The sequence below is a fragment of the Zonotrichia albicollis genome, chromosome 11, assembly GCF_047830755.1.
Source record: "Zonotrichia albicollis isolate bZonAlb1 chromosome 11, bZonAlb1.hap1, whole genome shotgun sequence".
In the NCBI taxonomy this organism is placed as follows: Eukaryota; Metazoa; Chordata; class Aves; order Passeriformes; family Passerellidae; genus Zonotrichia; species Zonotrichia albicollis.
The window spans coordinates 16,460,983-16,482,810 of NC_133829.1; the positions used below are offsets into that span (position 1 = coordinate 16,460,983).

General features: G+C 57.9%; 1 protein-coding gene across 6 annotated transcripts in view; it reads right to left on the reverse strand.

Moving 5' to 3' along the window:
* Positions 1–1,201: 1,201 nt before the first annotated feature.
* LINGO1 (leucine rich repeat and Ig domain containing 1) overlaps positions 1,202–21,828 on the reverse strand; it is a 155,983-nt gene continuing 135,356 nt past the window's right edge. For 3 of the 6 annotated variants that reach the window (XM_074549534.1, XM_005487787.4, XM_074549535.1), the window contains one exon: positions 1,202–3,493. In XM_074549534.1, coding sequence (XP_074405635.1) covers positions 1,640–3,481 — 1,842 coding nt within the window. In that variant the 5' untranslated portion in view covers positions 3,482–3,493 and the 3' untranslated portion in view covers positions 1,202–1,639. Of the gene's footprint in view, positions 3,494–10,468; positions 10,511–16,627; positions 16,776–17,346; positions 17,985–21,828 lie in introns of those variants that run through there. The other 3 variants (XM_074549533.1, XM_074549536.1, XM_074549532.1) reach the window with 3 other exon arrangements.

Sequence of the window (21,828 nt, forward strand, 5' to 3'; positions counted from 1 at the left end):
TACATTTTACCATCTTGTAGTGACTTTGATCCCTGGAGACTCCTTAGTGCCTTACAAATCAAGAATGAAAATCTGGGCTCTGCCTAAGAGGTGTCACTGAGGCTGGGTGGGCCAGGGGGTCAGTGTGGTGCCACCCTCTTGGTGGCAGCTGGGAAGGTTGGGAAGCACCTGCTGATTCAGTAAGGAGGGTAAAACCTTCAGTGCCCATATTGACACCATTGGCAGGGATGTTCTGTGTTTTGTTCTTGTGGAGATGAGATGGTCCTTAAGGTCTCTTTCAACCCAACCCATGCCAGGGTTCTGTGAGGCAACACAGCCCTTCCAGACCTGATGCAAGTCCCAGAGCACAGCAAAGGCAGGATGCTGCTGTGACCAGAGCCCATGGTGATGGGCTCACTGCTGCCTGGCAGGGGCAGTGTGTCACAGCCTGTGCCTGTTCTCTGCCTCAGCCTATGCCTGTGGCTATAGACCTGTGGAATTCTATTTTCAGACAAGGTCTCCTGTGAGCCTGGAAGCTGAATTCCCTTGGATGTGCCTGAGAGTGCTTGAGACTCTGGCTGCCAGTGATCAGGTCCTGAATTCCAGGCAGGTGGAGAGCAGTGCTGGAGCTGCTCCAGGCACCAGTTGCTGGAGGCACCCAAGTGGGTGCTGCCAATGGATGTGTCACATCCCTGCCCATGGGGACAGCTGTGCAGAGCACAGGAGCCAGCCTGTCCCCTATAGGAGAGGAGACACCCTGGTACTGCTGCAAAGGCTGGCAGAAGATCCTCTCTCCCCATGGAAGAAGCTGGAGGATCCCCAGCCCTTCTCAGGCAAAGCCTGGTGCCCCTGGCTCCTCTCCTGGAGGCCACAGGCAGGGCCAGCCCTGCAATGGGGATCTGCATCCTCCTTCCACACAGAGGGCAGGAAAGCACAGCCCTGCTCCATACTGCTTATGGACACCAGTGTCACAGCCCTGCTCCACAGGCTTTGGGGATGGCCAGGGGAACTGACTATAAAAACCAGGAAAAATTGTCAGACCTGCTTTGGTGCCACAGCAGGCACTGCACTGTGGGAGGTGCCTTTGATGTCAGCAGGAGACTCACCCTGGCCTGGGGCTGCTCTTGGCAAGGCATCTGGGGAGTGCCTCTGAGGCAAGAAAGCAAGCACTTGCCAGGTACAGAACTGGACAGATCAAGAAGTCAAAATTTTTCATTCCAACTATCTATAGGAAATAGGGTTTTTTTATTATTTCAAGTTTTCATAAAAATCCATAATTATTGAAATCAAAGTTACAGAAGAAAGTTCGTAACTTTTTTATTGATTTTATTTCTTTTTTTCTTTCTTTTTCCCACCCCCCCGTTGTTTTTCCCCTCTCAGAGTTATATCTGACACCAGAGTCCATCAGACAAAGTCCTTACAAACACAGGAGTCCTGAAGACATCGGCTGAATGTTTTCCTGGTATAAAGAAGAGGAGGAGGAGGTGGTGACAGTGCGGGCGCAGTGGGTTTGGACAGGGGCAGAGGGCACGGTGGAAGGAGAGAGGTCGGTATGTTTGTAGCAATGTTTGTTAATTATTTTTTATTTGTTCATTTGTTCTTTTTTTTTAAAAAAAACAAAACAAAACAACACCATTATTATTTGCAAATTGTCGCCTGGTTAAATCATTTTCATATTAAACTTGCGCGGCGCGTCGGCAGAGCTGATGCCCGCGTCGGACTTCCGTGGCACGTACTCGATTTCAATGTTGTGCTTGGTGTTGCCTTTCCCGCGGCTCCAGAGGAAGAGGAGCACCAGACAGAAGAGCACGACGCCCAGGAAGGAGATGAAGCCCATGGTGGTGGCGATGATGAGAGTCTTGATGTCAAAGGGGAAAGGCACGGTGGCGCGCGTGCTGTTGGCATCGCTCTCGTTGGGCTGGTTGGAGATGAACGCGAAGGTCTTGTTGGGCTGGTGGGGCCAGTCTGGGGAGTAGCTGCGCACGTGCAGGTGGGCCAGCATGGTGTCGTTGCCACCCGCGTTGCTGGCGATGCATAGGTAGGTGCCATTGTCCTGGATCTGGGCGTAGCGCACCTCCAGCGTGCCGTCAGGGAAGACAGTGAGCCGCCCGTTGGTTTTGGTAGAGATGAGGTGCTTCCGGGGAGACAGCCACATGATGGTGGGCGGCGGGTCCCCATCTGCCCGGCAGACAAAATGCACCGTGTGGCCTTCGTCCACGAAGATCTGCTGAGGTTTGCGGTCCCGTATTCGTGCTCGGCGGCAGGTGAAGTAGTTGGGCAGGAGGACGTCAGGGAAGTCCTTGAACTCCTTGCCCTGGACGAACTCGGGGGTGGAGCAGGTGGGCTGCTGCTTGTTGAAGTTCAACCTCCATCGCCGCCGGAAAACCCAGAGCAGCCGGCAGTCGCAGGCTAAGGGGTTGTTGTCGAGGATGAGCGTCTCCAGGTTGCCCACCGAGTGGAAAGCTGACTCCTCCAGGGTGGTCAGCAGGTTCCCTGACACGTTCAGGATGCGCAGGTAATTGAGGCCGCGGAAGGCGAAGGGCTCGACCGTGGTGAGCTGCCCTCCCACCAGCTGGATCTCCTGGAGCCTGAGCAGGTCATGGAGCATTGAGCCCTCAATGGTGACAATGGGGTTGTAGGACAGGTTCAGGAACCGGAGGTAAACCAAGTGCCTCACCGATACGTATGGGATGGACGTCAGGTTGCAGTGGGTGATGGACAAGGAGGTCAGGTTCAACCCATAGAGGCAGTTGGATGTCATGGTATCCAGGTAGGGCCAGTGTGAGATCTCGAGGACCTTGAGCCGGTACAGCCTCTTGAATGAGTAATCCCGGATGGTGTTGATGTTCAGGTGGCGCAGCCGCAGCACAATCAAGCCGTGAAGGTGAGACAGGGCCTCCGTGGGGATGGAGGTCAGGTTGCATTTCTCCAGAGTCAGCTGCTCCAGGCTGTTGAGGCCGCTGAAGGCCCGGTGGGAGATGTAGACGAGGTCGTTGTCACCCACCTCCAAAGACTTCAGGTTGTACAAGTCCTGGAACATGTAATCTAGGAGGATCACAATTTTATTCTCACTAATGTCTAGCTTGGTAAGGTTGCTGAGTCCAGTAAACACCCCCAAAGGGATCAGCTTGAGTCTGTTACTCCTGAGCCCCAGCGTCCTGAGGTTGAAGAGGTTGTTGAAAGCCCCAGGTTCAATGGCACTGATAATGTTCTCGTTTAGCTCCAGCTCCTCCAGGTGAGGGTAGTTGGCAAATTCATCCTGGTTGAGCGTCTTGATGCGGTTCTTGCCCAAGTCCAGCAGCCTGGTCTCGGTGGGGATCCCCTCTGGCACGACCATGAATCGCTTGCGGTGGCACAGGACGGCGCGCTCCTGGGCGGAGCACTCGCAGCGCGGCGGGCAGCCCGTGGCGGAGCCGGACAGGATGGATCCCAGCATCAGCAGGAGGATCGGCTGCCAGCAGGCCAGGATTGGGCTGCGCATACTCGCCTCCCCGGCTACCATCCTATCTCTCACCTGCAGGCAACAGCGGGAGAAAGAGCAAGTGGCACGTGAGCAAACAATGGGCACAGCCAAGGCAAAAGCTCTGGTGTCCTGGCAGAGGTGATGGGAAGGCAAAAGGAACCACCCAGGCACAGCAGAGGGTCTCATTTTCCAGCTGAAATGCAGCCCTTTGGTTTCAAGACCCTCTCTTCTCCCCACTCCCTGACTTTCCACTCAATGGTTGAACGTGCACAGACTCTTGAGTGGAAGGCCTTGAGGAATCTGTGTCATACAGCTTCCTCTGCTTCTTAAAAAAATAATTTAATACGAAACACATCTATCTACATCCTATTTTAAGCTCTTGAAATTATTCTGTTCCCTGTAGATGGAGCCTGAATATAAAGGCTGCTTTGCAAACAGAGGAGCTGAGCAGAGGATGGAGCATCTGGGGAGCCCCACTTGGGGCAAGCAGCATTGACAGCTCAGTGGGAGCCAGCTCCCTCCTTCTGTGCTCCCCCATTCCCCAGCTGCTCTCAGTGTGTCCCCAGGGCCAGTTCCTTGCCTCCCACCATGCCAGCCTGCAAGGGCAGACCCAAACCATTTCCCCCCACCCAGAAACAGCAATTGGCCAGACACTGCCTACAGGAGCAAGCTGTAGCCTCAAGTCAGGTCCAGGGGGGCTCTGGATAATGAGGGAGCTGCCTGGTGTCAGCAGGGAAAGAGCCAGCCTCCTGCTGATGTCCCTGGGGAGGGCTGGGAGACCTCCCTGGGGGCTCATGGTCTGCTTGTGCCCCAGCCCAGAGCCATCCTGGCCGGGCAGAAGCGGATGCTCCTTGTTGCATTTATTCCCTTGTTCAGGCTGTTATGAGGAATCAAATCATATCAATATTGCATATTAGATCTCCAGCTACTCCAGTCCTTGTTTATATCTATTGTTATGTTACTCTCTGCACTACTCCCACTAATGCTATTTATGGCTATCACCAAACACACCCAATCCATTACTTCCATTGGCTCTGTTTGTATCCATCGCTGTATATCCTGTCCATTACTTTCCCTGCTCTAGCACTATTTATGGGGCTGGTACACGTTCTGCACGTTCCTGCCATTGCATCTGCTCATATTCATCATTTCATACAGATATATGACCCAAGGATCACTTTTGTTCCCAAAAAAATTATTCAAAATTTCTTTGTAAGATACAAGGATGGGAGATGATGGATTGGCCATAAAAATGTCCCACCAGCACCATCTTGGAAACCACCAGCCTCAGTACAGCCGGTGATGGGCTGTGAGGGCCTGGAGTGTCCCCAGAGGAACCCTCTGTGGTTACCTCCCATTCCACTGTCCCCTTCCACCCCTCCACCACCTCACCCTTTCCCTGCTCCCTCTGCTCAGCGGGGATCACACTGAACACATCACCCCACAGTGCAGGGCTGCAGGGATGGGAGCTGGTCCTGCCGAGCTCCCCTGGCCGCAATGCTGAGCTCCCTCGTGCTGGCCCTGGGCCAGCATGTCCCAGTCCAGTGGAAACATTTCCAGTGGGAGTGCCTGGGCCCCAGCCAGGCTGCAAACAGCCATTTGCTGGGTATTTACAATCCATCATCTCCCATGTCATCACCTCCCTGGTGCTGGGCAGCAGTACAGATACAAGGGGGTTGCTGCTACCACTGCCATGCTGCTGGGGTGGGGCTGGGACTGGGGCTGGTGCCCTGGAGCCAGGCTGGCCCCCTGGTTGGCATGGCCCAGGTTGCACATGGATTTGCTCCCCAGGCTCCTGCTGCAGCCTGGCTGGGGCTGGGCTGCCAGTGGTGCCCATGGCCAGGAGCCTCTTGGGCACTGCCCTCCCACCACATGCTCGTTCCTGAGCGCTGGCTCGCCTGCAGCCTTTTTTCTCAGAAACCAATTCCTGCTCCTCAAAGCCGTGCTGAGAAAGCCATCAAAGACAGCAAAACACGGCATGCAAAACAAAATACAGTCTGAGGGGCTTAATTATAGCAGGACTGAAAACACTCAGCTCATTAAGAGTGCCAGGCACCAGCCTTGTTTGTGTGCCGGGCCAAAAGCTCCGCTCTGCCTGCATGTGCTGCTCTGTTCTGGTCCCTGCTGGCCATGGGGAGGGGGCAGAGCTGAATCCTGCAGACCAACTTCCCCCAGGCTCAATCCTGCCTCTCCAGCAGCAGGAAGGGGATTGCACCTCCAAAGCACCTTGTGCTGTGCTGTCACCCCCAGCACAGCCTCGGCACAGCCAGAGCTGTGCAGTATCAGTGAGTAAAAAATCAGCAAAGAGGCCAGAGATGAATGAAACAGAATCTGTGTGGTGTTACCGACAAGCACAGCCCAGAATTAAAGTCTAGACACACCTCACATGTTATTAGTTCTCAGCTAAATTTAAATCCGTGATAAATACAATCCCTGACAAAAACATCCGTAATCTTAATAGCCAGAGTCACAGAAGAGCTTTGGGAGAAAGACAATAAATAAGCTGGAAAATTCTGAGCTAAGATGAGCTTTAAATCACTTCTGGCTCCCATTTACCTCTGCCTGATTCGGAGAGAAATAGTTGTGCCTCAAGGTGATGTGGATATTAAGAGATGCCCTTCTAAAAACGACACAAACTGTGATTTTTGTGTGAGCTGTGGGCCAACAATGCATGCATGGCTTTACAGCCCCTGCACAACTGCTACCTGCAGGAAGGGCTTTCCACAAAGCCCTCCCAGATTTACTCTGAGGAAGACCCTGAAACAAGCCCAAGCTGCCCTCCAGGGTGCCAGCCATGGCCCAGCAGGAGCTGCCAGGCAGGAGCAGAGATGGGACCATGGCCGTGATGCACAGCCCTGCCCTTGGCATGAGCGTGGTTCTCCTTCCTCAACCACAAAAAAAGAATGGACAAAAAAAGCAGCAGCTGCCAGGCTCACTGCCTTTAGGTGACAGCAAACCCAGAGCAAGCCAAAGCAAAACTCACGCTCAAAGCCATGGCAGCCACTGACCCCTGTCCTCAGCACCTGCTGCCCAGGGCTGAGGGCTCTCAGTACAGTCCCCTCCCGCGGGAAGGTCCCGGCCTCGGCCCAGGAGGCACAGATGGAGGCACCAGAGCTCTGCCTTGGTGCTAAACACAGCAGGGCCTGCCCAGTGTCTGTGCCTGGGCTCACTGCTGGGAGGGAAGATGCCATTCTGGGCCTGTGCCTGGAAATGCAGCCTGGGGCCAGACGGAAGCGCAGACGTGTGTGGGGTTTGCTCCAGTGTGACAGGCACAGGCTGCCCTGGGGAGGGAGGAACAGCCCCAGAAAGCCAAACTTGGGTGATGACCCAAAAGGGAGCCCGGGCTCTGCCCCTGAGTGTGCTCCTGAGGATGCCCCAAGTGGTGGGGCAGCCACCTGGCCATGCTCACCACTGTCACCGCTGTCCCTGGGCTGTCCCCTGCTCCCCACCCCTGTGAGCAGGGAGCGATCTGCTGTGCTGACAGGGAGCGAGCAGGAGGCAAAATCCCCGAGTCAGCTCTAAGCCCACCTGGCAGCCATAAATTACAGGGCTGGAGATGTTCACCCTTGAACCAGATGCTTCTGAGAGCATCGAGCCACAACAGGCAATTTAGGACAAAGCGAGCAGGGGGGGAGCCCACGGTGCTCTGGGGGCACAGTGCCCCCACCCTGTCCCTGCAGGGGCCAACCTGCTGCTCCCAGCTGTGCACAGGAGTGAGCTGGACAGTGCTGGGCATCCTCACTGGGCTGCAGTGGGGGGGTGAGTTCAGCCATGGGCTCACCCCATCTCTGCCATGATGGCTTCATACAAAGCCAATGAGACACAGCTCCCCGAGTCCATGCTCCTGTCTCCTCTAAGCTGCTCCAGCTAAATCAAATTTTATTGAACTTCACTACATTTTAGAGACAAAGACTTCAGGTTTACAAATAAATATTTAACAACCTTTCCTGCTGGTAGAGGAGTTTCTTACCCAGACCCTAGGCTCTGCACTGTTTCTGTAGCTATCTGCAAAGCAGCAAAACAAAGGGAGCAGCTTTAGTTTGCCAAACAGGTTTGTGCCCATTTCCTTCTCTCGTCATTTCCCCTGTGTCCAGTGTGCATTTGTGGGCCCTTTTGCTTTGTGTCTCCCTCTTCTCCACCCTATCTGCTCCCTCCTCCTCCTCTTTTCCCACCCAGCCCCAGAGTGCAGGCATTGGCAGTAACCGCCCTTCTCCCCCCTGCTCAAGGATGGGCAGCAATGGGTGGGAGCATCAGGCAGAGGAGATGATTTCCCTTCTGGAACCACCATGCTTCACATGGGGAAGAAGAAATCAAAGAGGGAAAGCATAAAGTGATTCCTGAGTGCTGTCAGGGCACAGCCAGGGTGGCACAGCACTGGCCTGGGCAACAGAGACCTGCCAGCACACTCCTCTGGGCCTTCATTAATGGATGGACTGCTAACAAAGGGTTAGAGGGCTGCACTGTGTCCTGGCCTGGCCCCAAAATCATCCAGGAGCAGCACAGGAGGGTGAAAGAATGGGGGAGAAACAGGCAAAAGATGAGAAGGACCCCTCAGGGTGGTGGGGACACACGAGCAAGTTGTGCAAATTAAGCAAATGAGCCAAGGCAGGTCAGGCAGAGGAGAGCCCGCCCCCAGCCCAGCAGCACCAGCTGCCAGGGTCACTGCTCCCCTTCCCACAGGAAGGCACAGCTCTCCAGCTGGGAGCTCTGCTCAGCCTCCTGCAGTATCTGCTTTCAGCAGCTCCGAGGTGGGAGCCTGGAATAGGTGTGAGGCAACCTGATCTGCTCTGGCAGCTGCTCTGGAGCTGTAAAAGAGCACCAAGAAGAATTGAAGATGCAAATCCCCTTCCGGCACTGACACCGCCCGGCTGGCACCAGATTTTGGTCGTAGCTGGCCCATGGGAGCGCCCTGCAAAGGCATTTCCTCATGGAAACAGGCTCTGCCACCCAAAATGGGGTGTCCCCAGCACTGCAGTCAGTCAGGAAAGCACCAAGGCAGAGAGCAAGAAGAGCAGAAAAAACAGAGATGCCCAGGGAAGGAGAAGAGCTCTAACATGGACTGAGGGGCTGGAATGCTGGTAAGGGGAGGCTTTGGCCCAGGTGCCTACTGGTTTAAACCTGGGCTGTGGATCTACCTGACCCCATGCAGGGACAGCCAGCAGTGGCCCAGAGCCAGCCTGGAGAGTGGCTTTCATTTTCAGGCAGGTTACTGGAGCAGGACGACAGGAAGGAGATCCTGGTTGTCTCTGCAGGACACCAAAGCTCAGAGCAGTTTTTGCTGAGGCTGTTTCTTGCTGTGATCACATCTGTGCAAGAGCTCCTCACCCTCCTCCTACCTGTGCTCCTTCATTTTGAGCATCTTTTCTCTCTGGCTGCACATGCCTCAGCGCCCCATCAGCAGAGCAAACATCCTGACAAGGGATCAATAAGTAATTGCAAAGGCAGCTGTGGATGTCAGGGGCTGTAAAGCCCTGAGCCAGCACAAGATAAACAAGGGGGGTGAGGGTGCAGTGCAGAGTGGGGCTGGGGCTCAGGGCCAGCCATGCTCCCCTGCTCATGGGTGGAGGTGGCCAGGACATGGACTGGTCACTGCTGCCACAGCCACTCCTGAACTGGTGGTTCTGTGCTTCCCAGATCAGGTGAGCCTGGAGAAGGCTCATTATTTATTATGTGAGCCAAAGAGCAGGGGAGCTGTGTTTGCCAAGGGAATAGCTCCCAAGGCCTGGCTGGAGACTTCTAGGGCTGGGTCAGGAAGGGATGGCTGGAGTCTGGTGGGCACTGGGAAGGGCATGCACCATTTTGAATGGAGATTCTCCTTCTTCTTCCTTTATTTTGGCAAATTTCCTTGGGATTGCTACCTCTGTGGATATGGGCTGGGTCACCAGGATGTTTTAAGTGCTCACTGAAGGCAGGCAGTTCACCTTGCACTCTGATCAGTGGGCACTGTGTACAGGAGGCTCCAGTGTACCATGAGGGTCTCCCTAGACAGTTCTTTTTCCCTGCAGGAAAGCTGAGAAAGCTGGGAAAGGAGGATGGAAAAACCCCAGGCTCTTCTCAGGGCAATGGAAACATTTGCCCTGAAGAGGTGAAAGAAAGTCCAAGGAGTGTTCCTGCTGGGAGAGAGCCAGGGTCACAATGACATTGCAAGGGCATCCCCTGCAATGTGCCCATGGCCCAAATGCCTTCTGTGCTCCCCTGAGCTGCCCTGCACGGGGTGGCAGGGCTGGGCTGGGGCTGGAGGATGGGCACAGCCCTGCAGGGCACAGCCCTCCCTCCCAGCACACGGCCCCCGAGCTGCTGAATCAGCCAGAGCCCAGCTGCACAGAGCCTGAGCTGAACCCGTGTGCAGGGCAGGACAGCACCTGACATGGCACAAAAGCAGCTGAACAAAGTCACCCCACTGCCAGAGCGCCTCTCAGCCCCGCCAGGAGCAGATGGCATCACTATGTGGGCTTGCCTTGAGGGCTGGGCTGGGGACAGGGGCTCCCTGCTCCCCCCAGAGCCGGGCTCCAGCCTGTGCCCCAGCAGCGGGGAGGACACAGCTCTGCCTGGCTGAGCCATGGCTCCAAACCACACCTGGGGGCAGGAAAGACGAGCTGCTCCCTCCTGTTGCTCCCTGCCTGGGAACAGCCAATCCCCTCCAGCTACCAAAGGGCACCCCATGGCTCTGCAGCTCCCTAGAGCTCTGCTGGGCACCAGCAGCCCCAGCAGCACTAACCCAGGGCTAGCAGGCAGAGCTGGGGAGCCCCACCAGTGCCTCCTGCCCTCATTTACCCAGGGCTGCCTCAGGACAGCAAATGCCAAACCAGCCCAACACCCTGGTCCCAAGGGCCATAGAGAACAGCTCTGAGGCTTTGGGATGTGACCCCCTCTAAATGCCACCACTCCAAACCACTGTGTCCCTACTGCATCTCTGCCACTGCTCAAAAGTTGAAACCCCAGATCAAAGTCCCAAAGGCTGGGGAACAGCAGGACCAGGGACCAGTCATATTCCTTCCATTTAATTTAAACTAAGACTGTACTTACAGCATCACTTTGGTTCCCAAGGCACATCCCTTGAATTCCCCTACAACCAGCAGAGGATACCAAAAAAAAGTGCAAGGGCTGCTCCTTTCCTCTGGAAACCTTTGGGACAGTGGCAAGAGAACTTCAAAGGACATAGGACATAAAGCAGTCAGCTTTGCTGACCTCCGGGAAACCTGCTGATTTACCCCCCTTTAGGACTAGCCCTGGTATTTTTATACTGTTGCCTAAAATAAGTGGCCTGGGAAGCCTTTGGGAGAAGCCAAGTGCAGCCCAGCCCGGCAGAGCTGGCTCTGGGATCACCCTCCAGTGAGCCAAGGGCGAGGGGCTGTGTGTGCCCTGCTGCCAGGGCTCCCATGAGCACGGGTGGCACCAGCACAGCTGTCCCTGCTGCACAGCCCCAGGGACACGGGGCAGAGCAGGGGGCAGGAGCACGGCTGTGCTTCAAGGCACTGCGAGAGATGGAAGCCCCAGTTCACTCCATCCACCTCATTTCCCGACTCCTTCCCGCAAGCCACATCTCTCTCTCTCCCCCTCCCATTTATTATTAAGTTTTGTTCACATAATCACAAATTTGGTGCCGCAGGAAATTCCAGAGAGAGAAATGGAGAAAAAAGGGAGGCAAAGAAAGCATGAGCAATAGCAAGTGCAGAGGGAAGATTCCTCTTCCTAGCCTGGTTTTCTCTGGGCTGGTTTTACATGTATAATTCCTTTTTCTTTCCCCCTCTCTCACTTGTTTGATTTTTGCATTATTTATGGCTTGTCTTCAGGGCCTGTATTTGCTGTTATTGTTTCATTCAACAATAAAATGGATTAGATAAAAACAAACTGTGCTGAGCCACGGCTGAGCCTGCCCGTCCTGCCTCCAGCTGAACCCACAGAGCCAGGCAGGGAGAGCAAGGGGCCACCAGCCCCTCCCAGCCCAAATCCTGCAGGAAGGGAAGTGCTGAGGGATGCCTGGACAAGGTTTGGGCTGATAGAAATCCTTGGCAGGTATGGGGCTGTGCCAGGCAGAGCTGTTCTAATGCCCATGACAAGGGGTGGCAGTGTCAGCACAGTGGCAGCCTCAGCCATGCATTCCTCAGCCCTTCCAGCACACACTGAGCCTGTGGGCATGGAAAAAAAGAGAGACCCACCATGGGGATGGAGCAGCTCCCCACTGCCCTCAAAAGGAGGCAGCTGTGGGGTGGGTTTGCTGTGCTCTGCCTGGGCTGCAGCAATGCTTTCTGCCCTTTCTCCTCTCCCAGCACTGTGGATAATGACACGGAGCCTGCGCTCTGGGCTCTACGTGAGAACAAAAGTAATCACGGGGAAATCCAGTGCACAGGAATGCAGTGGGAAATGCGAGGCCAGGGTTTCCATTTCGCTGCCGTTTCCCATTGAGGAGGATAAACAGGCTGAGCACAAATCAGTTTAATGGCAGCACCTAATGGCAGCGCAATTCTGCGCTTCCTGGAGCGAGCTGTAGCTCAGACCCAAAGTGGCAGGGAGATGGCAGCCCTGTGGGACAGCTCAGGCCCAAAGGGGCAGGGAGGTGCCAGCTCTGTGGGACAGCTCAGGCCCAAAGGGGCAGGGAGGTGCCAGCTCTGTGGGATGGGCACCCCATGGCCCAGCCCCAGACAAGCACTGGGAGCCCCCAGGAGTGGCTGCCCTGGGCAGCAGCACCGAGATCACCCAGTCCACCACGGCACAAGGGGACTGCTGTCCCTCTGCAGCCATGGACTGTTGTCTGCCCAATTCCCAGCAGAAAAGAGGTGTCCCTGTGGGTGTCCCTCACATCCCTAAGGTACTGAAACCCACGGGGGGTCTGTGGAGGGCCGTGCCTTGCTCTGTGCTAGGAGCACACAAAGCACTGGCCAGCAGAACCAGGCCAGTGCTTACTGTGATGCATCCCCAGCTCCTCAGGCTCACATTTTGGGTAGACCAGATGGACCTGGCTCTCTGTGACTATTCCCAATCCAAAGGAGGGGTGGAGAAAGGCTGGGTTTGGGTACAGGAGGGAGAGGTTTGGCTGCTGGAGGGTGAGAAGTACCTCTGGAAGGCTCAGGCTTTGCTCACCACCCCCAGGTTGCCTCTGAGGTCTAAATCGGTTGTTTCCCATTTCACACTCGACATCTCAAATCCAAACAAAGAGCTGAAAGAATAGATCACGTCAAAATATTTCTGCTTCTCCCTCCTACGAGAATTCCCCATCAGAGACCAATCCAATTAAGGTGCAGGTTATGAAATTAACCATAATTACCAGAGCGATATTTAATGTTTTGCATTCTGATGAAGAAACAGAATAGAAATGACAAAAAAATGAGTAATTGTGGGTCCTACAGCTATAACTAATAGCAATATGGGGGGGAGGGGAAGGGCTGCCAGGGAAGGGAGGGCTGTGTGGGGTGGGCTGCATCAGGAACCTCACATCCCCAAGGGCAGGGTGGGTGCTCAGGGGCACAGCCCCAGGGAGTCATGGCCAGCCTGACCCCCAGAGCAGAGGTCAGCCCAGTCTGATGGCAACCACAGGCATTTTGCTATTTGAGCATCCCTTGGACAATGCTGGAGCACAGGAATCATGTCCTGGAAGGCACAGCCCAGTCCTGCACCTCCTCACTCCATCCCTGCTCCCTGTGGGGACCCTCCAGCTCAGCCAAGGACTGTCCCCACCTCAGGACAATGACCTGAGACAAAGGACACGAGTGCTTCAGTGGGGAAAGCCTTTGGCCTCTGTCAGGACACTCAGGAGAGGAAAGCTCACTGTACATATGTCCATTGCAGGATGCCAAGGCGCTGACAGCACTGACACGTGAATAAAATGATGGAAAAAACCATGCAGGATGGTTAAATAGAACCATGTCTGTGCTTCACCATGAGAATGAGCAAAACAAAGCCAAGGTCCCCGGCCCCTGTGGCAGGACAGTGACCTGCTGCCCTGCCTGATCCTTACTCAGACAGGAGATGCTGTCTGGATGGGGCAGAGCATGGGAGGGGCAAGGGATGGTGGCCAAGAGGGAGGCCTGAGCCACGGGTGGGGCTCATGGCAGGGCTCCCCCAGCACGGCCATGCTGCACCAATACACTCCATGCACCCCATGCAGGCCCAGAGAGGTGCCATTGGCCACTCCTGAAGGTGGGAATCAGCCAGGATTCACCCCAGCACAATGCTTGGGGTCTCTGCTCAAGGCAGGGTGCTCCCCCACTATCCCCCCTTCCCAAGCCACACTGGTGTGACCTTCTGTCCCCAGGGATAGAGACAGCCACACACTCCCTGCCTGGGCTCAAGGGAAGATGATGATGATGATGTGACCCTCAGTGACATTTATCACCATTTATTCAATTGCCCAGGTCAAGCTGACAATTAACACTGCTCAGACACAGACACCTCTGTGCCAGCCAGCCTCCTCCTGGTGACAAGGGACAGAGGCCACACCACGCTGCTGGCAGTGCCTGGGGGCTGGGGAAGCACAGGAAGGGGGACTCTGGCTGTGTCTGTCCCTTCCCCAAGCAAGCCCCATGCCCAGACAGCCCTGTCCCCTCTGAGTCACACACGCCCTGGCACTGCGCAACAGGCAGCAGGCTCCAACAGCCACCAGCACTGGCTGGAGTAAGGCATGTCCCCAGGCATGGTCACACGGTGCAGAGGCACAGAGATCTCTCTCCCCACAGCCATTCCCTGCCAAAAGTTCCAATTTTTACTCTCTCTCTGGAAAGAAAGTGGAAAAAATTGACTAAGAAGAAAATTGAGGTCATGGCCCTCCGTTTCTTTCTCCCTTTGTTTTTCTTGGGTTGTTTGATTTGAGTTAAACATTTGGAGCCCTTTTCTCTCTCATCCCAGCTACCTGAAAAGCTCTTCTGGCTCTTTTCCCACCAAAAGCCATTTCTGCTTGAACCCTGCTCGAGGCTCAGCAGAGAACAAAGGAGAGCTGCTGACTCAGTGCACTGGGTGTGTTGGAGAGACCAAACACCCACCCTGGCCAAGCTGGGAACATTTGGGTGTTTTCCATGTGCCCATTGCCAACTCTGCCTCCAAGGACAGGGTCCCACCAAACAGCAGCACCCAGTGGTCATCCAATGTACCTCACTGAGCCCCAACAGGTTGTGTTGTGTTTTATAATCCAGCAACTGTAATTACACTATAATTGTGGTGTTATTATAAAATGATTTATCAACCCCTGAATTAAAGCCTCAAGGTAGAGGATTTTGTACTTGTCCCTTACATGGAGCAGCACTAACTTCAGCAGTGCTACTGTGGCTGTGTGAAGCAGGACACTAAAGGAAACAGAAGTCCTTCAGTGATGCTGTTAACCTTCCAGGAAACAGTGGTAATTAGAGGTATCACACAGTAATTACATTACAGGTGTAGAGTAACTGCAGCACAGTACGGTGTTACAGTGGCACAGCCATTTGTTGAGTAATTAATCCGTCCACAAGAAGGCCTGCAAAACCTGATGCTTCCCCAGGAGCTGTAGAAGCAGCTCCACTGTCTCCTCCAGTCACCTCCTGCCGATTCCATAGGACCCAGTGAGAGCTGGGGCTGCCTGAGCCCTGGAGCAGGCAGCTGCTATGGGGAAACTCTCTGTGGGGAGACATGGAGGCTTTATCCCAGGGGCACATCTCCCTCTTGGCCTTGCTCATTGTGAGAGCTCCAGAGGCCCCCTCTCCTCCATGGCATCCAGGAGGGAGCCAGGAGCAGCAGGTGAGCAGGCACAGCCAACCCAGCCACTCCTGCTGTGCCCCAGCCCCAGCCCACCCTGCTGGGAGAGGAGCTGGGACAGGCACGGCTGCTCCGGCCACCCGACCTGCAGGAGGTGCAGGACAGGGACGAAGCAGGGCGAAGGAAGGTTTGGGCAGTGGTGCTGGCTGGGATAGCTGCTGTTGGGGTGGGTAAGGGCTGGGATGGGTGCTGTGGGGTGGGGACAGGCTGGGATAGCAGCTGTAAGGGGCAAATGGGCTGGGGCAGCTGTCATGGAGTGGGGGTGGGCTGCTGTGAGATAGGGATGGGCTGGGATAGGGGCTGGAATAGTGCCTTAGGCTGGGGATGGGCTGGGATAGCTGTCTTTGGGTGGGGATGGGCTGGGATAGCTGCCTGAGGGTGGGGATGGGCTGGGATAGCGCCTTTGGGTGGGGATGGGCTGGGATAGTGCCTTTGGGTGGGGAGGGGCTGGGATAGCTGCCTGAGGGTGGGGATGGGCTGGGCAGTCCTGTAGGTCCGTGCAGCCCCGTGCTGGAGGAGATGGCTCAGGCACGGCCACGCTGCTGCTCCAGGGCCCTCTCCAGCGTGCGTGAAGGTCAGGTCAGGGCTGCTGCAAGGTGGAGAGCAGCGAGGAGAGGGTTAAGGCTGGCAGGAGGGCTGGGATGGGGCTGTAGAAGGGGTATCATTGCAGAACCACAGCCGGGCTCTGGAGGTGGTGCAGAGGAACGAGAGATGGAGGGAGATCCATAGAGTGGGGCTCTTCCCGGAATGCCCGAACTTCCCCCCGCGAGTCGGGAGAGCAGCGGGGCTGTCACACTGATCCCCTGCTGCCGGCCAGCGGCCACAGTCGCTCGCTGGAGAAGGCGTTTGCTGGGAAGGAGCGCGGATGGCGATGGCTGGGGCAGGGACAGGCAGGGAGAGGCAGCAGAGCCTCGGCGACGCCAACCAGCCCGAGCAGCCCCGATCCCACCCGTGCCCACGCTCGCCCTCCCTCCCTCCTCGTGCAAATCCCCTCCGGGGCACCAACGCTCCCATTCCTCCTCGGAGGGGGCACCTCCAGCACCTGGATCGAGCTGTGCCTCTGCCCATCATTCGGGCTATTTATACATCCAAGGCGCAAGGTGAAAAATCCAATAACCCACACACAGTAACGGAGAGCAACAAGCACCGGCACCGCCCGGGAGGGCTCCAGAGCCCTTCAGCCAAGCAGGCTCCTGGGCATCCCCGCAATCCCCACTGCCCTGTGGAGCCCCTTTACCATTAACAGCTTCTTCTTTCTGCCAGACACAAACCGAGGGCAGAGCCCGCACCCGCAGCCTGACCCTGGCCCAGCATCTCCAGTTCTCTGGGCTGGCTCCTGGCTCCGGGATGTGGAGCTGAGCCCAGGCAGGGGGACCCTTCAGAGCCCCCCGAGCCCTCCCGGAGCCTGAGGAATCACCGAATCACCCCCCCCCCCCGCCATGAGCTCCCCACGTCCCGACTCACCTATCTCCAGGCTGGGGGGCTGCTGACAGAGAGGTGAGCCCCTGCCCTGAAAAATACCCCTTCCCCATGACTCCTGCCTCCAATCTCAGGGCTGGAGAGCTCTCCCTGCCCGTCTTTAACCCTTAGTGCCTCTGCTTTGGGGATGGGCAGAGGAACAATTCCTCCTCTCGAGTTAACCCTTGCTGGGCAGGAGATGGCCACAGCCAGCTTGAGGCTGATCACTGCTCCCCCGCCTGCCCCAGAGGGTAGCGCTGTCCAGACAATCCTTTCCCTACCTGAACAAGGCATCTGCTCCAGGCCGGCCAATTCACCCGGGAACTACCGGGACAGGAGGAGGACACTCCCCATCAGGATACAGCCCCAGCCCGCCCGCTGGGACCCCGGCCCCGATCCCCGACCCCGCCTGGTCCGTAGCTCCCGCAGGGGCTGCGCCGAGGCTGCGGGAACGGTGCGGGGAGGGGACGGGCAGAGGGGAGCGCCCGGGCACAGCGGGACGAGGAGGCGGCAGCATCCGCACCGGCGGGGCTGGAGGGCGGCAGCTCCCGGAGCTCCCGGCTCCCCACAGCCCGGGGCAAGCACCAAGTTCCAGCCCCGCGCCCTCCGCACCGGAGCGGCTCCGGCCCCGGGGCAGCGCGGCGGAGCCGTCCCGGGGCCGCGGAGCTCCCACCCCGCCGGTCCCGCCAGCCCCGTGCCCCGCTCCGGTCCCCGCTCCCGCTTACCCGCATCTCATCCTCGCCGGCGATCTCCTTCGGTCAGAAATGGCATCTCCCCCGGCCCCCCCGCCAAACCTCCACCTGCAGTAGCGCAGCTCCCCCTCTCCGCAGCGACAGCACACGGAGCGGCGGCGGCGGCGGCGCTCCCGGGGCCGGGCCGCCCCCCAGTCCCGCGCCCGGGGGAGGGAGGGCCGGGCCGGGCCGGGCTGGGCACGGGGCCCCGCCGGGGCCGCCCTAGGGCCGCGCTGCCGGCGGCTCCCTGCCCTCCGCGCCCGGGCGGCCGGCGGCGCTTCGGGGCGGCGGCATCGCCCCCGCGGGCGGGCGGGCGGCTGGCTCGGCCCGGGCTCCGCACGCCCGCTCCGCCGGCCGGGTCTGCCGCGGCGGGGCCGGGCCGGGTGCCGCCGGCCCCCGCCTCCCCTCCGGGAGGAGCCGCCGGCGGGTGCGGGGCGGTGCGCGGAGCGGCGAGCGCGGCAGCGGCGGCCGCGGCCGGTCCCTCCTCCCGCCGCCGCCCCCGCTCCGCGCGGGGGGTGCGGGTCCCCGGGGCTGCGGGAGGGGGGAGCGGGGATGGCTCCCCCGCCAACCGGGGCCGCTCGATGGATGGGGGCCCTCGCAGCCCCCGCCCCGCCGCCGCCGCCGCCGCAGCCTCGCTGCCCGCAGAGGACGGACGAGCGGAGCTCTGCCCGTCACCGTCGCGTCGGTGCCCAGCCCTCCCCGCGTCCGCCGGGAGACGGAGCCGGGCTACCCTGAGGATTCCGGAGGGTCCGTCCTACAGCAGCTCCCTCAGCACTGCGCTTTGCTCCCTTTACACTGTCCCCCTCCCCGGCACATCAGAGGGACAGGGCTGCGAGCGCTGAGGGGACGCCTCCGAGGACAGGTGTGGGACCTGGCGATCCCAAAGCCCTCTCGGAGGGTCCGCCGCATGCTGAGCCCTTGGCCTTTCATTCCGGACTAATGCACGACTTCCCGAGCACTGCCCACCGCTCCCCCCTTCCATAATGGACACTCTTTATCCAGCAGCGCTGGATTTGCCCAGCGCTGGCTCTCGCAGCCGAGGCTGGTTTCTCCAGCAGTAATGGACACAAACTTTGCCTGTAATGTGCACTTTCCCTTCCTGCTTCCTCTGGGCTGGGCTCTCCTGGGGTGATTCCTGCCCTGTCCAGCTTCTCCCCAGCTGTCCCCGGCTGCCGGCCAAGGCGGACCCAAGGCAGGGGCACCAGGGCGCTCGGCAGTAGCCCGGGCTGGGGCCACGAGTCTCCAGATTGGGTCCCATGAGCCTTCCCTTGAATGGCTCTTTGAGCAAGTGAGAGCTTCTGAGCTGGCCCCAGGCCTCTCCTGCGCTCCATGGCAGGCTGCGGGAGGCCATCGCACAGGAGAGGCCATCCCAAGCTCATGTCTCTGCAAGCCCCGGGAAACTCGAGCCCCTCCTGGCACTCGGGCAGAGGCTGCTGCCTCCGCGGAGCCCCGTTCTGGGTAACGCTATCCCCGTTATCCTCCCGCCTGGCACAGAGGAGGAACAAACAAAGGGTGGGCACGGTGAACTCGCCGGCTGAATCACTGCAGCTCCCGCTCCCGCTCCCGCTCGGCTCCCACGGGCACAGCCCCCGGCTCGGCTGGCACGGTGGGCACCGTCAGGTGTGTCCCTGCGGGGGCCCGGGCACAGCATCCCCGTGGCACGGAACACGGTGGGGGACAAGGCGTGTGTTGGTGCACGAGCTCTCCTCCTGCCACCAGGGAAACTCAGCCTGGCCGCTCTCGGCGCTCCTCAGACCTTTACTCGGCGCGGATCGATTCCTCTTATTGTTACAGCTATGGCAGCAATGCCATCGATGTTAATAGCACTTCACAAACACAGACAAAGCCGGCAATCTGAATGCGGCCAGAAAAAAAAACAAACAGAGGACAAAAGACAGGCTAAGAGCTCTGAATGCCGTTTCTAATGCTTCCGTTCCCCCCGCCCCGTTAAAGCCCCGCTAAAGTGCAGGGCACGGCGTATTCAGAAGTAACACTCGGGAATAATTCCTGGAATTGTTGGTGTGTGAGGGGGGAAATTTCACCTCAGCCCTTGCACAAAGACACGGCAAGTACGCCATGCACGCAGCGCTGGTGGCGTGTGAGAGTGATGCTATGCGCTGCCTGGAAGCAGGGGGCCTTCCAAGACCGTCTTTCCCACCTCGGCTCCGCGGCCATCCCCGCCCTGGGAGCGAGCCGAGCGGCACAGGACGGGCACTGCGTGTGCAGGAGCAGGGATGAGCTTTTGGGCTGAGAGGGCATCCGTGCACACCTCTGCTACAGAGCAGTCCCGTGCAAACCCTGCCTTTTGTGTGCCCTCAGCGTGATTCCCTTCCCTGCAAGTGTCCAAAGCCAGCTTGGATGGGCCCTGAGCAACCTGGGAAGGTGAGGTGTTCCTGCTCATGACAGGAGTTTGAAATGAGAGGATCTTTGAGACCTCTTCCAATGCAAACCATTCTATGGCTCTGTGATTTTGGGCCTGGGTGCAGGGACCAGGGGCAGCAGGAGAGGTGAGGGCAGCACAGGTGGCCCAGGAATGGCAGCAGGGCACAGCCCTGTTTGCTTTGACAGCTACACTGTGCATTTTGGCCAGCAGTGGGGAGACATGAGGGGAAGGATGGAGAGTGAAGGGAGAAAAAAGCATCACCTAAGAGCGGCTCTCTCAGCTGCAGCCCCAAGGCCCCTGCCCACAGTGCCAGAGTGTAAGAGCAGCCAGTGCAACCAACCTGCCCAAGGAGCAGCACTGCCAATTGGGTTTTTCTCTCTTTAATCCTCAGCCCACCTCATGGGCAACACTTCCTCACCCCAGCAGCCTCAAGGACACTTTGGGCAAAGGCAGATCCTGGCAGCAGTGAACCCTGCTGGCCTCTGCTGGAGGAACTGCATGGGCCCCTGCTCAGAAGCCCCAAAGGCTCCAATGTTCTGCATTTATTGACCCGTCATGACTGCTGAGCTTACTGTTAATGTCCCTGAGGTGTTGCAGCACGGGTGACACTGTGCTGGGGACAGCCACAAGCCCACAACCAAGCCTCACTGGAAGTACCACCCCCTCCTGTCCCCACTAACAGCCCGTAGCTATGTGCAGCTGACAGCCTTGCAGCTAACACACCTTTCTTCCCTCTCCCATCACCTTTACCGGCCTCCCCCAGGTTGTAGAGATCAACTCCAGCTGTTTTGGGTCAGCCCCTCAGCTGGGGAGTGACCCCCCAGTGCCCCAGCCCTGGAGGTGCCAGCACCCTGTGCTGCCCTGTGTGCAGCCCCTGGATGCTGCAGAGCAGCTCGGCTCACACGCCCTCGTTGAACATGCTCCTCTGTAAAACCTGCAGGGAATGGCAGGAACATTTGGGTGTCCATCTGCAGGGGCTTGTCCCTCAGACAGATGCTCCAGCTCTTTGCCACTGCCATCCTGGGATGATAACGGGCTGTGGCAGATGGTTCCCTTCTGCTGGCACGAGGCAGGAGTTTATCCCTGCTCTCAGCTCCCTCCTGGAGAGGCAGCACCTGCACACTACTGAGGGACCTGGGCAGTGGGAATAGAGCTGCCCCTCAAGGGAGACACCCAAGACCTGCTCCCTCCTTTGGATTCAGTGCATGTGTCCAGGAATGCCGCAAAAGGTCTAGAAAGGGCCAAGCTGGCAGGAGGGAGGTGGATTTTAATTACTCCCATTATTATTATCATTCCTTTTTTTTCAGATTTTCACACTTTTGTCGTAACAAGCTGAGCTGAGAAAATACATGCAAATGCCAGGCAGAGATAAGATGTACCACACCTTGAAGTACTGCCAGCGCTGGCTCTGGGAGCGCCAGATCGGCTGTCGGCCCCTCCTGCTCCTCCCTCGGCAGCACGCACGGGGGAGGCAGGCCCTGCTCTGCCCCGGCACATCCGGACAGGAGAGCAGAGCAGAGGAGGGTCCTCACACGGCCCTGGGCTCCACCTGCAACCAGCTCCTTCCTCCTGCCAGTCCTGACCACTCCCTGGAGAAGGCACCATCATCTCCTGGCTGCTCGGGACAGGGAGGAAAGGTCACCCTGATTCTTGTGCGTGCCTTGCACATCGCATGGACACAGAGCTCCCCTGCCCTGCTCAGCTCTGCGGGCAGCAGGACCTGCTCCTGAGGAACCCCTGTTCCTGAGGAACCCTCGAGGAATCCTCATTCCTGAGGAACCCCTGTTCCTGAGGAACCCCCGTTCCTGAAGAACTCTCATTACTGAGGAATCCCTGTTCCCGAAGAACCCCTTGTTCCTGAGGAACCTCTGTTCCTGAGGAGCCCCTGTTCCTAAGGAACTCCCTGTTCCTGAAGAACCCATGTTCCTAAGGAACCCTCATTCCCAAGGAACCCTCATTCCTGAAGAACCCCCTGTTCCTGAGGAACCCCCGTTCCTGAGGAACCCTCATTCCTGAGGAACCCCTGTTCTGAGGAACCCCCGTTCCAGAGGAACCCTCATTCCTGAGGAGCCCTGTTCCTGAGCATGGCTGTT